General features: G+C 50.6%; 1 protein-coding gene across 1 annotated transcript; it reads left to right on the top strand.

The window, feature by feature from the left end:
* Positions 1 to 9,218: 9,218 nt before the first annotated feature.
* RAX (retina and anterior neural fold homeobox) lies at positions 9,219 to 13,950 on the top strand. Its single transcript, XM_036823747.1, has 3 exons — positions 9,219 to 9,507; positions 9,793 to 10,049; positions 12,866 to 13,950. The coding sequence occupies exons 1-3, from the start codon at positions 9,219 to 9,221 to the stop codon at positions 13,376 to 13,378; spliced, it is 1,059 nt and encodes a 352-aa protein (XP_036679642.1). The 3' UTR covers positions 13,379 to 13,950.
* The last annotated feature ends 517 nt before the right edge of the window (positions 13,951 to 14,467 follow it).

Here is a 14,467-nt window from a genome sequence, read left to right as displayed (position 1 = left end):
TAATGTCCTCAAGCATGTGTCGGAATTTCCTTCCTTTTACGGCTGAATAATATTCTGTTGTACGTAGATACCACATTTTGCTTATCCATTCATCCACTGATGGACACTGGCTTGATTCCACATTTTGGCTATTGTGAATAATGCTACTATGAACATAAATATCTATTTTAGTCCCTGCTTTCATTTTTTTTCAGTGAAATTGGGTGGAATTCCCCCCAGAAGTGGAATTGCTGGATCTTCCTTACATTTTTGTCTACATTAGAAATGGCAGTTTGGGGAGCCACAAAAATTGTTTGGAGGAGGTAATAAAATTTAATCTGAAATTAAATTCAGATTCAGAAATCTTGAAATTTTTTTTGCCTCTTCAAAAATCTTTTATTATGGAAAATTTTCAAACCTAACCAAAAGTAGAAATATAAGTACAACAAATCCACTTGGACCCAAGTTTAGCCTCTTTACCCTACTCTAAAGTGTTGCTATTCTTGGAAAACTCTATATTGTCACAATTTCATCTATAAACTGAAGACATCATTCTTAGATGGGGTCTAAGTCCTTGAGCTATAGAAGGATAACACAAGTGTACACAGTGATGCTTGCTTGTTTTCTTAGGTCATTTTAGAAACCTTAAAAGATTTCCAGGTTGTGTTTCTTTAAAGCTCATTCCTTTAACTTACAATGCATACACCCTGCAGTAAGTGTGGGTCAGCTCCTGACATTTGAATAAAGATAACTTCTGGGGAGCATCTTGAAAACCCTATTGAAAGCATCTGGTGGTTAAAAGGGGCTAATTAGATTGGTCAGGACATATAAGATCAGCATTTTTAGGGCTTAAGGGGTCAAAGGAGAAAGTACAACAAAAATTGACAAACAAATGTCCATAAAGTTGCAGTCAGCTGTAAAAGCTAATAGTCTGCAGTAAAGATGCAGGGGCCACTCTGGAAGAAGAATGGCATTCCCCAAGATGGTGCACCCCGGCAAGAGAGAAGCGGGGTGGCGCGGGCTCTCAGCAGACGGCAGAGGCGCTGCTGGAGCCCTGTCTCCTCATGTGATGGACACTCACATCAAAGGCCTTGGAGGCAACCCCGGTCAGAGCTGATGCTAACAAGACTGGAGTGGACTGAACTGACTTTTGAAAGCGATCAAATGACTTCTGTGGACTATTTGGGAAGGAAAGCAAAGCAGTCTGACATTTCCCAACATCTGGGAAATAATATTTTAGAAAAGCTCCAGAGGACTGATCAAAAGAATGTGAAAAAAAACATGTATACTCATGCTAATTAATAGCTGTGTGAAATGAGACAACTTACTTAATCTGTCTCCTCATCTGTGAAATAGAGTTCCCGGCAGTTATTCATCAAATCAGCCACCACTACGCGCCACATATGTTCTAGGTGCTAGGGATCTAAAAACAAGATCCCCCGTTCTCATGCAGCTTAGATTCTAATGAGGGGAGACAGGTAACGAACAAATACACAAATAATAAGTAAGATAGTTTTGGAGAGGTGCTATGAGACAAATAAAATGGCAAGAAGGATCATGTGAATATTTGGGAGAGGGTATTGCAGGCAGTGAGAATAGTCAGGGCAAAAGTCCCGAGGCAGCAAGGGGCTTGGGTGATTTCAAGAAGAGAAAAAAAAGGCCAATGTGGCTATAGCTCAGTGAGCAAGTTGGAGCAGATAGGCGAGTGGTCAGAAGTATTCAAGGAGGCCATGTGAAAAGTGGGGAAGAGGTAAGTCTTACAGAGATAAAAGGGCTTATGGATTACGGGTGGTACAGGGGAAAAAAGCATTATAATAATATTGACCTTACAGGGTGCTGTGAAGACAAAATGAGAATTGGCTCCCTGGTAACTGTCCTTTCGAAAAGAGGAGGAGAGAAGAATCCTGGAGATGGCCAAACTCTGGGTGGGAGACGGGTCAATGCTGCTACAAAATGGGCATTCTCAGCTTTGCCGTCTTAGCGCTCTGAGAGGATTGAGGGCCTTCAAGACCATCATCCCCTGGAGATAAATGTGTCTTATACTTCCCCTAGGCACTCCGAATTCAATTAGTTTAATTAGAAAACAAGTAAAGAGGAATTATCTTAATATAGCTTTGCTTCTAACAACTCAGAAAAGGCCATTTCTTTGGCAGAAATCCAAGTTTCCCCTTATTTACATATTCTGAGATAATGATGTAAATGTCCCATTTTTTGGCAAAAAGGTGGACATCTCTTGCCCAAGAGATCATATTTTAGTTTTAATAGTAATGATACTTTCTGATTTCTTCACTCCTTAATGGAGTAGGAATATTGATACGCTAGTAAATATTTTTAAAACATTAATGCGGGTTGGGGAGGGGGGAGAATGTCCTGATTTTTAGCACTTGCTAATTTCAGTGGTAAAAATACTCCCACTATGGCTGATTTCAAGCTACTAATGTGAACTCAGAGCTGGGAAGAGATGCTAACTGTTGGCTCTCACAAGCCAGGAGGAGCTGATTCCGACACACCAGTGGGTAGAAATATCAGTTGTTTGCCCAAACACCCTGCAAATCTATTGCCAAGGGAATTTTTCTCCTCCACAGAGGCTACTTGGATCTGCATCAGCTGCAAAAGCAAGCTCAGGACCAAAGTAATTGTGTTGATAAATGACTGGGGAGTAGTGTGAGGAGTAACTTCATTGTATGTGTACAACAAGCATATTCCTCAGGGTTCAAGCACAGTCTTGGTCTGCGTGCAAGCATGGGACATCCAGTGAAGGATCCTGAGAGCTGAGCAGCAGTGGGAAAGCCACAGCAGCCTGGTGGAGTCTGGGAGTCTGGAGACTGGCCTCTAGCCCAAGCCCTGCCACAGATGCCCTGTCTCATCTGGGGCAAATCACTTAACTTTTCTGGGTCCACATTTCCACGTCAACAAAGGAAAAGTGGAGGCTAGAAGTGAAAGAGCAGACACGATCCTCTCCAAGCTTCCTCTTATAATTCTTAAGCCTATGGTCCTCTGAAATAACACAAAACTAAATCAGAGGCGAATTTTAAGTGATGTTGTTTCCAAAATATTGCAGTTGGGCAACAAGGGGAGTGCCAGAAGAGGACAGACATCTTGCTAATTACTGGCTGGTCTGCAGAGAGCTGTGGTCCCTGTTCTTACACCAAAGGAAGCCTTGCAAACAGGACATTACTGCCGGGAAACACAACCACTCCCAGCTGCCCTACGTTTCATTTTTGTTATTAGATGAAATGTCTGTTTCCATATGCTCTTCCAATAGGGCTCTCAATTCAGCCAGAGATGCCCGTGAGGCCCGTCTCTTCACTGATTTATGTATTTTAGCCACAATTATGTTATGGGATTTTTATTCACTGCAGATCAACTTGCGTGATCTTTGTTCCCAGGTCGAACCCATGCCCCGTGCAGTGGAAGCCTGGAGTCCTAACCACTGAACGGCCAGGGAATTCCCAATACTTATTTCAATTTAGTCTGAAAATAGTAGAGAAGATTCAGGTGTTCATATTAACTGATTAATAAACTGGTATATAGGAAGGGTGTTGATCATTTGTGCCAATTTTATGGAAGTGACAAGGGATATAAGTTGTCTACTTATAAATATGGAGTTTCTGATAAGCATCTCCAAGGACATTTTCTTGATATACCCTCTATCCTGCTTCAAGTAGGGAAATGTTTCATCAGTTGGGAAGATCTGATAGTGAGAGATGAACAAGCATAGTATATTTTATCTCTGGACTCAATATGTCAGTATTATTTTTTTTTTAAAGCCAACTTATTTCTCTCTAGCTTTTTTTTTTTTTAATTTTAGTTATTTATTTATTTTTGGCTGTGTTGGGTCTTCGTTGCTGTGCGAGGGCTTTCTCCAGTTGCGGTGAGCGGGGGCCACTCTTCATCGCGGTGCGCGGGCCTCTCACTATCGCGGCCTCTCTTGTTGCGGAGCACAGGCTCCAGACGCGCAGGCTCAGTAGTTGTGGCTCACAGGCTTAGATGCTCCGCGGCATGTGGGATCTTCCCAGACCAGGGTTCGAACCCGTGTCCCCTGCATTAGCAGGCAGACTCCCAACCACTGCGCCACCAGGGAAGCCCCAATATGTCAGTATTAAAGAGAGTTTAGCTATTGATTTTTTTTTTTTTTTTGCAAAGACTGTCAGCAGCTTGTATACTGTGCTCATGACATACAATAATAGACAGTAAAGGGACTTCCCTGGTGGCACAGTGGTTAAGACTCCATGCTCCCAACGCAGGTGGCCCGGGTTCGATCCCTGGTCAGGGAACTAGATCCCACATGTATGCCACTAAGAGCTTGCATGCCACAACTAAGGAGCCCATGTGCCACAACTAAGGAGGCCTTGAGCCGCAAATAAGGAGCCCTTGAGCTGCAACTAAGGAGCCCTCGAGCCGCAACTAAGACCCGATGCAACCAAATTAATTAATTAATTTAAAAAAATAGACAGTAGAGTATAGAGGAGAATACATTGAATCAAAGAAGGACAAAATAAATGACACATGGTAGATGCTTAAACATATATTGTTCACAAAACACTAAGAGTGAATTGGAACTCCGGGAACAGAGAGAGAATTCCCTAAACTTTATAAGGCAGCCTTGGGAAGTTGAATGGTATACTTATTTTTTAAGCATATCTGGAATCATTATAATTGACCAAATAAATTATTGACTGCCCATCACACCTTTTTCACTCCCACCTCCCTCAAACTCTGAACCACATTATTCCTGCACCCTTTGACTCCTAAATTTTTTTACTTTATCTGCTAGTTCTCATATAGCCACAGGAGAATCAACTATGAATATGTATATACACACACCGTATTGGGAGGTGGTATACGCAGTGATTAGATGGATATTCCTGAAAAAACACCAAGGTTCAAGTCCTGGCTCCACCTGAAACCAGCTGTACAACCTTAGGTGAGTGACTTATCCTCTCTGTGTCTCAGACTCCTCATCTGTAAAGTGGAGATAATAATCGTGTCTACCTCACAGGGTTATTGTGAGAACTAATTAGGTAATCTACGTAAAGAACTCGGAAGAGTGTTCACTGGCATATTGTTAGTATTCAATAAATAATAACTGTTATTATATATACATATATTTTGTTTAACTCTTGACAGCTGAATTTGTTGAACTTCAGTGTGTGTGTGTTTAATGATTGTATGAGTTGAGTTTTGCTTTGGCTACAACCAAAGTTAAGTTGCTTTGCCCGAATGAACGTGTATCAGCTTGTGGGAGGAGATGGTCCTCCAGTGTGGTATGAGACAGATGGAGTTATTCCAGGATTAAAATACATCTACTAAGAGGATAGTCTCCATGCAGACATTGAGTTGGTTTTATACACTTTATGGAGTGATAACCCATAAGTCCTCCAATAGACACTTTTCTCGCCCAAACCTAAAACATTGCTTCAAGGTGAAATTACTAGATTCAAATGCCATGAGCACACTTTGTGAGTATGCCCCCTGCCCACCCAGTGTACAGAAAATTCACTCCATATATGCCCATTTTCTCAAGAGTGCTGTGGGTGAAGCAGTCCACCTAGAATGCTTCTAGAAAGGGGACCTCCTGTACACATCCAAGAAAAAAGAGCCACCTTGATTGCTGGTTATGTTTAGACTTTGTTTTCTTCGCGCTAGCCAGTCCCTATCCCCTTTCTCCTCAAAATCTCCCCGATCCAGTTGTCATTCTAGATTGTCTACCCCACATCAAGCTGAGCCTCCCCCTCTTAAACAGCCCCGCAAGCCTCAACCACTCTCATTCTCCTCACTTCTGGAAATGTTTCTCCAAACCATGCCAAGTTGAAAGGGGCTCTAGCTGCGTAAAGTTCAGCCCGCGTTTTGGGAGCTGTGAGGAGGGAGTTTTCTTTGATCCACCTAATGAATTAATGAATTAAACAGAGGTGGAGTTCAGAAGCCAGGCTCCTTGCTTTTGCCGAAGCTGGGTTGGGTATGAGCTGGCGTAACTGCTGGAAAAATGCAGCTTTGGGCTAGAAGAATTAAGGACATGGCCGAGTCCATTCATCTTCCCTAATCGAGTTCTTGGGAAATACACATGTAGATTAGCCCCTAACAATGACCCCCGGCTGATTGCTTGGAGTACCCTCCACTGTGCCCACAATAGTATTGACTAGCTCTTTATGTCACGTACAAAAGAAGTCCCAACCTCCCCTTGTCCTGCTTTGCCCTGTTTCTCCCGTGGTCCCTCGCCAGTGGCTGTTGAAGTCTTTGCTGCTTTTCTCCTGAGACTCTGAAATAAACAGTAAATAAAAGCTAACCTCACCTGGACCTATTAGGGAGAGCTGGGCAGTTCCAGAGGGAATTAACTTTGGAAAACAAGGCCATAAGCCCCTTAGCGTGTGGGCAGGAGCTTAAGAAAATGCTGCCAATCTTTGTTTAGCAGTGATTATAGAGATCAATTTAATATTGGGCGAGTTTACATAAAAAGCATACTCAGAGGGGAAACAACAAATACCAATTAATTATCCCTATGGCTGCCCTCTGGTCACCAAGGCGGCAGCATCTCAACCACCTGGCCTTTGTAACTGGTTCGTGGGACCTTGTGGGGTGCCACCAGATCGTTTTTGGGGAGAGTGCCTTTGACAGCCTAGAAAATGCGAAAAGAGGCCAAGTGGCAGGCTTCCCCTGCACTGGGGCAGGAACCTCCAGAGGGTTTGTCCTGTCGTCCTGGACACCAGCGCCCAAAGGCCGCTGTCTACGAGCTCTGACTGCATTTCTTTGGAAAATTAAGCTGCCTCTTCCTCAGCCTCTTACGTGCAGGATTCAGTCTCTGGGAAGGATTAAAGACGGACTGCAGACTAAGATGTGTTTTGATTCTGTTCAAAAATATCACACTCTGCCGTAAGAATTACAAGTGAGGGGCAGCCCGAGAGCATTGGACAAGGAGTTGGCCAGTGTGAGTTCCAGTCCTGTCCCTTCCACTTAATAGCCGTATCACTTTGGGCCTCAGTTTTCTCTTCTGTAAAATGGGGACAAATATATTTGTCCTGCTCACCTCACAGGGTTGTGAGGATAGGATGGCATGAAGAATGTGCTGAAAACCATAAAGTGATATGCAAAAACTGTGAACTGTGTATTGATTTTCATTAATTTAGCTTTTACTTGAAAAATAATTTCTCACTTGAATCAGTAGCTCAGTTCTACCTACTGTAAACTCACATGTTTGCTGTTTTAATACACCTTTTTACAGTTTTATTAAAAAGAGAGAAATTGGTGTACTGAAGCCCTCCCATGTGCCCATCACGGAGAATTAACCATTTCCATTTAAAGATCCTTAACATAGTTACATGTCCTTTTAAATGTCCTTCTAACATTAATTTAAAGGTGGAGGACCCTAAGATACAGGTTTTTCTTTGGTTTCTTCCTTTGTCTTGTCTCTCCGGCTGGACGTTAAACTCCTTAAGGCCTGTGGCCCCAGCCTCTCCTTTCTTTTGTGATGTTGACAAGGCCCACATCAGTGCCCGACCCTCAGAAGGGACTCATGAACTGCCTGTCTCAATGCAAAATGAAGCCAACCAACGTTGTAGAGGCAGGGGTGGCGGGGAGGGGAGACGCCCCTGTGTGGAGATCAGAGGACCTCTGCAAAGGAGATTTTAAAAATCTCTGTTTTGTATCTCTATGAGATGATGGATGGATGGTAACTAAACTTACTGTGGTCATCATTTACGTGTGTATGTATGTGTATATGTGTCAAATCATCACGCGGCACACCTTAAACTTATACAGTGCAGTATCTCAATAAAACCAGGAAACAAAAGAAAAAGAATCTCTGGGTCCTGAAGCTTTTATTAGGAACGCATTTTGGTTCACATTTCCCACCAACATTTCAGTGAGGGCAGGGGCTGCCTGGGGTCTGGCATCAGCTTTGAGAAGAGCCGGCGTTTACAGTGCTATTCACAGCACTGGGGGGGATGTGAAAAAACAAAACAAAACAAAACAAAACAAAACCATCCGCCCGCACAAATCATCGTCCCACTTGGCCTATGAGTCACTCTGGGCCTCGGAAGCCTCGTGGGGTCCCCTTTGCCAGAGGACTGTGCCTGTAGCCCCCAGAGAAGGGCGAGGCCTTGCACCCTGACGAAGGTCCTTCCCCCTCAGCCTGAGGTTGGGTCATCTCCTTGGCCTGGAAGATGGTTTGGTGGGGAGGGTTCTCTCAGGACAAATAGTCTGCGAGGGTGACAACCCCTAGCGGGTCTCCCACCGGCTTGAGCCGAGCAGCGTGTCCGATTCGGCGCCTCCCAGCCTCCTGCTGGGCCGTGGGACCCTTGAAGTCGCCGGGCCTGCGGGCACAGATGGTCCCACCGTCTCCGGGGGCGGGCGCCGGGGTCAGGGGGCCTGCGGGCGCGCAAGTCCGAGGGGACAGGAAAGAGTAGTTAAATCAGATATAGACAAACAAAATAAACCCGAAGTCCGAGGCTTCGGACTACGGAGCCTAAAGAGGATTGCCGGTGGGGCTAAAAAGAGGAAGAAAGAGGGGAAAATTCAAACTGGGAAGAAGCGTGGACTAACTTCCAAAGCCAGAAAGCCAGGGAGCCTTCTCTCGGTCTTTCCAAGGGTCGCCCCTGGCGCTCAGCCCGGCGGAGGAAGCGAGCCTCGGGGCAGAAGGCGAGCCTGGGCTGAAGGAGAGGAGCTGAAGGAGGGAGGCAAGCCCGAGGGGGAGGAGGCACCGAGGGCGTCGGCCCCACTGAGGCAGGACTGGGGGGGAGCAGGCCCTCGGACCCGGGTCCCCGGGCCCGTCAAACATGCCCCCGCGGGTCTCCGGAGTGTTCGGAGCTGATCGAGAGGTGGGAGGTGGAAGGTTCGGAGTGCCGGCCCCGCCCGGGGTGGGTGGGCGAGGACCCCGAGGCTGGGAGAGGGAAGGACCCGCCCCGCTGCGGGGGGAGGGACCAGGGAAGAGGCTGGGTCCCGGGCGAGAGGGGAGGAGCCGGGGCGACCCGGCTTGGAGCCTTCAGCGCCCGGAGACCCAGCCACCGGGAGTTGAAACTCCGACTCCCGCCGGGACCTAGGCGGCCGCGGGCCGAGCGCTCGCCCTCCTCTAGCGCGCGCGGCCGGGGCCCGCATCGCCCGCGGAGCTTGACCTTGAGTCAGGACCCCTCGGGTTGGACGACCGCACCCGGGAGGGGCCGACTTCCAGCCTCTGCTCTCGGTCTTCCAAGCAGGCGGCGCTGCCGAGAGCGCGGGCCGCGCCCTCCGGCGTCCCGGCGCTCCCCATGCACCTGCCCGGCTGCGCCCCAGCCATGGCCGACGGCAGCTTCTCGCTCGCCGGCCACCTGCTCCGCAGCCCGGGCGGGAGCACCTCGCGGCTGCATAGCATCGAAGCCATCCTGGGATTTACCAAGGACGACGGGATCCTCGGCTCCTTCCCGGAGGAGCGGGTCGCCCGGGGTGCGAAAGAGCGGGATAGGAGGCCGGGCGCGCGGACCTCCTGCCCCAAGGCGCCTGCAGGAGGCGCCGAGCCCTCCACGCCGCCCGCCCCGGCACCGGCTCCCGAGTACGAAGGTGAGTGCGCACCCCGGCTGCTCCGAGACCCTTAGGGCTCCCAAACTTAGGAGCTCTGCAAGAGGAGAGAGCCCTGCCTTAACTTTCATTAAGGCATCTGGGCGCAGGGGTGGGGGCTATATGCGTAGCAGGAGCTTCCAACTTGCGTTCAGGGAAAGCTAAGGCGGCCCTCGCAGCCCTGACCCCCGACCTCCCTGGGCCATCTCGGAGCCCGCATGGGTAGGCGGGGTGGCCCTCGGATACTCCGGGGAGTGTCTCTGACCGTCCGGGGTCTCGTCGTCCCAGCCCCTCGCCCCTACTGCCCCAAGGAGACCGGGGAGGCGCGGCCGAGCCCTGGGCTGCCTGTCGGACCCCCAGCCCCCGGCGACTCGAAGCTGTCAGAGGAGGAGCAACCCAAGAAGAAGCATCGACGGAACCGCACGACCTTCACCACATACCAGCTGCACGAGCTGGAGCGCGCGTTCGAGAAGTCCCACTACCCCGACGTGTACAGTCGCGAGGAGCTGGCCGGCAAGGTCAACTTACCCGAGGTCCGGGTCCAGGTAAAGCGCCCAGATGGGCCCACGGGAGGGCCGGAAGCTCAAGCTGCAGCCAAAGCTCCCTTGAATCCCTGGGCGTCCACGCGTTTATTATGGCACTTTTCCCACGGGCCCTCCTGCGCTTGGTTCTCCCAGAACCCCACAGGAGCGTCACAGATTTTCCATGCGCCCCATGCCCCGTCCCTTGGACAGTCTGTTCCAATTTGTAGTAGCATCTCCCCTTTGGGGGCTCCCTCGTTCTAAGCTAAAAGAGAGGAACTGGCAATGGCTGGCAAGATGAAGAGGCGACAGCATCCAGGACCGGGGCGGGGGCCGGGAAGCACTGAGTGGAGAGGGAGTGTAGGCAGCGGCTCGAGGGTAACTGGATTGCGGCCCCAAATGCCACCATAGTCAGTTACGGCGCGCACCTTCTTGAAGACGAAAACCCTATCTTCTTAAGGAGAGCCTGGCGCCTCGCAGTTGAAACTTTCGGTGGATTTGTTTAAGAAACTGACTTTTGCTTCTCGGGTGCACATCCAGCCAAACTTCCCACTGCTGCAGAGGCCTTTTCTTTTTATTTAAAGGGGTTTTCGCTTTAATTAAAGCTGAATTATCTTTAATCCCTGATCATTAAAATATTTGAAAGCCTTAAATATTTGCTAGTCATCTGTGAAAAATCCGGGAGAATTTCCAAATTGGGAGAGTTTACAGAGGCCTGAAAGGGAGACATTGGGAACAAATTTCACCGCATCTGAAAGGCAGTGGAACTAAGATGGGATTTTTGTGTGTGTCTAATGAATTAGATTTCCAGGAAGTGAGGATACTCAGATGTTTGGGGCTTTCAGCCTTGTCTTAAAAGTAAAAGCGGACAGGCTCTTGCCTTTTGTCTTTTCTGTTTAGTTTAAGGGGTTAAAGTAATGAGTGAATGTCATGGTTTTAAAAAATAGTTCCCTAATGTGACTCAGGATTAACTGGCAAGGACAGTTCAATTTCTCCTAATTTGGGGCAGTAGAGCTGCAAGGATTTCATTGAAGAGGTGGACATTTTAGCACCTGCTTTTCAGGGAGGAAGGATGGGGTAGGGAGAGGGAAAGAAAACAAGTGAAAGATGAAGAAAGAGGAAAGGGCAAAGCCCTCCAGTGCCCCTCCAGGCACAGCCCACTCAGGGGCTGCCTTCATGCCTCTGTCCCACGTTCCTTCCTCTTTACTTGTTCCTTCCCTCTCTACTTGTTTGGGGATGTTTGCTTCTTGTTTAAGACGTGAGCTTCTTGAGAACAGTGTCTGACTTCTCTGTGATCACAGGGCCAGCACAGTGGCCCAGCATATGGTGGGTTCTTAACACATGGGTATGATGTAATCAGGTTGGGGGTTGGGTAGGCAGAGTCTCCCACTGTGTTGAGGACAGCAGTAGAACAGGAGAAGAGCAGACTATCCCAGGTTTTAGCCCTCTGACTCTGGATACTGGATCTGAAGCCTATAGCTGATATTTCGGGGGATGGAGTGGGATGTTGGTGGGGGGGGAGGGAGAGGCAGTGGGATGGAAGCCCTCACCCGTGCCAGTGTTTCTCTATATAGCTAATGTTTCTGGGAAAATCAGGGCCTCAGATATGCTGATGAATCTTTTATTGAAAGGGGCCCGGGGTACCTGCATTTTTGTTCTTTCTCTCTTCCCCCCCCCCCAAAATCCCAGCTTTGCAGACAGTTGCCCTGCTCTGCTCAGGTGCTGGATGGCTTTTTCTCAGTTCTCCTATGAGGTCCCCTCTCCCTATTATTAACTCAGAACTGCTGTCTCCCTTCTGACGTGGCAATTATTCCCACATTTTCCTTCATAAATTTAACACCGAAGCCCCCCCAGTTTGGCCAAAGTTCTTTCTAGGTTCCCCACTAAACTAGACCAGTTCTCTCTGTTCTGTTCCTGAGGGTGGTAACTTGGTAGTGAAACCTTAATTACACCCTTTCTTGTGCTTTTATCAAATCAGTAATGGAAGTTGCAGCCTTAAGAGACCAGACTTCACTCTTGGTGTGGACTTTCTCTATGTAAAGAAAAAAAGAAAAACTTGAACTCATTGAATTCATATTAGGGTAACGTCAAAACTAACTCCACGGAGTAAAAGTAGATTATTAAACTTGAACTATTGTAATCATTGAAAGCCATTTTTAGGAAATATCAGAAACACTAGTCAGATATCGATTAAATAAAAACGAAAATCTTACGAACAGTAATATGCATATTAAATATGCCTGGGATAAAATCAACCCACTTTGTTCTATCAGTAATTTGTGGAAATAGCTCTATTTTAACAGCCAATGTTTCCAGTTACAGTACTTAGAGTATTTGTTTATACGTATGTTTATAACAGGCAAAATGTGGGTAAAGCACAGAAAGTCTGCGACAAAAGCGCAGCCACTGTACCACACAGGGAGGAAGCCGGGTCTAAAGTGAAGGGTCAGGAGGGGCTGCCAACCAGCAGGTCACAGAAATTTGGTGAGATCTGGTTTCCCAAGTCCCACTGTCCGATTCCAGGGTTAACTTCATTTTTTTTCCTGCCTGTTCGGTGCCAGGAGTTGGAAACAGACACAACCACAGCTAAGGGTGAGGTAAACAGGGACAAGGGTGGGAACACCACGGAGGACAGGGATGGGACAAAGAGACTCGGCGCGAGAGAGGAGGAGGGAGGAGACTGGAGCAAACGGGACAGAGAAGAAGGATAAGGCGGGTGGGGAGCGGGGTGTGGCGGCGGGGATGAAAGGAGCAGGTGAAACAGTCGAGCCCCGGTCCTTCTCGGGGGTGGGGAGTCCTGCCCCCGCCGCAGCCCGACGGCGCTGTGCTGCCTTCCGCAGGTGTGGTTCCAGAACCGACGGGCCAAGTGGCGGCGGCAGGAGAAGCTGGAGGTGTCGTCCATGAAGCTGCAGGACTCGCCCCTGCTCTCCTTCAGCCGCTCCCCGCCCGCCGCGGCCCTGGCGCCCCTCGGGGCGGGCCCGGGCGGCGGCGGCGGCGGCGGGCCTGCCGGGGGCGCCCTGCCGCTCGAGTCGTGGCTCGGGCCGCCGCTGCCGGGCGGGGGCGCCACGGCGCTGCAGAGCCTGCCAGGCTTCGGGCCGCCGGCGCAGAGCCTGCCCGCCAGCTACACGCCGCCGCCGCCGCCGCCGCCCTTCTTGAACTCCCCGCCCCTCGGCCCCGGCCTGCAGCCCCTCGGGCCGCCGCCGCCGCCGCCGCCCGCCTACCCGTGCGGGCCCGGCTTCGGGGACAAGTTCCCGCTGGACGAGGCGGACCCGCGCAACAGCAGCATCGCGGCGCTGCGCCTGAAGGCCAAGGAGCACATCCAGGCCATCGGGAAGCCGTGGCAGGCCCTCTAGGGGCACCGGGGACCAAATCAGGCCGGACGCCCGTCCTAGCAGTCGACCCCGAGCCGCAGGCGCTCACGCCTTCTCCCTGGGTCCCCCGGACTCGGCCACGCTTGCCCTGCGCCGCCTGAAGACCTGGGTCTTGGATGTGCATCTGCGCCCGACTCACCGCGGAGGGCTGACCCCGCAGGCCAGCCGAGACCTTCTGGCCACACCCACACTCCCATGGACCCCGGGCCTTGCTGCTGGAAGGCGACAGGCGGCCTCGCTGCTGCCACCCCGGCGGGCGCCGGAGCCTCCAAGTTCAAGGGACCCAAAGCGCCTGACCTCGGCCGCTCCCGGGCGGCGTGGCAACCCCAGAAAAGGCCGACTGGGAGGAAGGGGAGGCGGAGAACGGGTTTGAGGAACTGTCTGTACAAGTAGTTTCGAAGAATTGAGGAGGAGAATTAAAAGATTTACCTGTTTCGGTTTGACTCTGGTTAAGCGCGCTCAGGACTGCGGTGGCGGGGAGGAAGATGTGCGTATGAAGGCGGGTTCTGGAGGGGCTGCCGTGATGCACGCGGAGGGTGCGGGAAAGCAACGGGCTGCGCAGGAGCTGGGGCTCCCTCCTGCGCCTCCTCGGGGAGCTGTGCTGCGGCGGAGAACCGCCAGCGTCCCAGACACAGCGACGCCCTAGACCAGAGCGCCCCTCTCCCGGCACGGCGGGCGCCGCCGAGTGTGTGGGGTTCCGGGTGTTTGGAGCCTAAGCTCAGCTGCCTGCGCGCTCCCAGCCCCTCGATACCCCAGTAGCCGAGCTGCAGCTGCTACTTTGAAGGACAGACCCTAGGAAGCGTCTGCACCATCTTCCCAGGGTAAGAGTTGAACTCCCCGAAGCTCCTGGCGGCCCCGCCTCTCTCCTTCCAGCCCGCCGCGGCCCCAGGCCCCTCTCAAATCATTGTGCAGGTCACCGGCTCGGGGCCCGCCCCTGCTACCCAGGGTTGATGACATTAGTGCTCCGAAGACTGGGGCATGGCGACTTTTCCTTTTCTAAGCCCCGCGCCACACTCTCGCCTCCCCAACTCGCTCCGCACCCGGCAGCCCAGTGGTTCTGCTTGACGCGCG

This window comes from Balaenoptera musculus, chromosome 14, assembly GCF_009873245.2.
Source record: "Balaenoptera musculus isolate JJ_BM4_2016_0621 chromosome 14, mBalMus1.pri.v3, whole genome shotgun sequence".
NCBI classification, from domain to species: domain Eukaryota; kingdom Metazoa; phylum Chordata; class Mammalia; order Artiodactyla; family Balaenopteridae; genus Balaenoptera; species Balaenoptera musculus.
The sequence above is the reverse complement of the archived record's forward strand: the minus strand, read 5'-3'. Positions and strand labels throughout refer to the sequence as shown.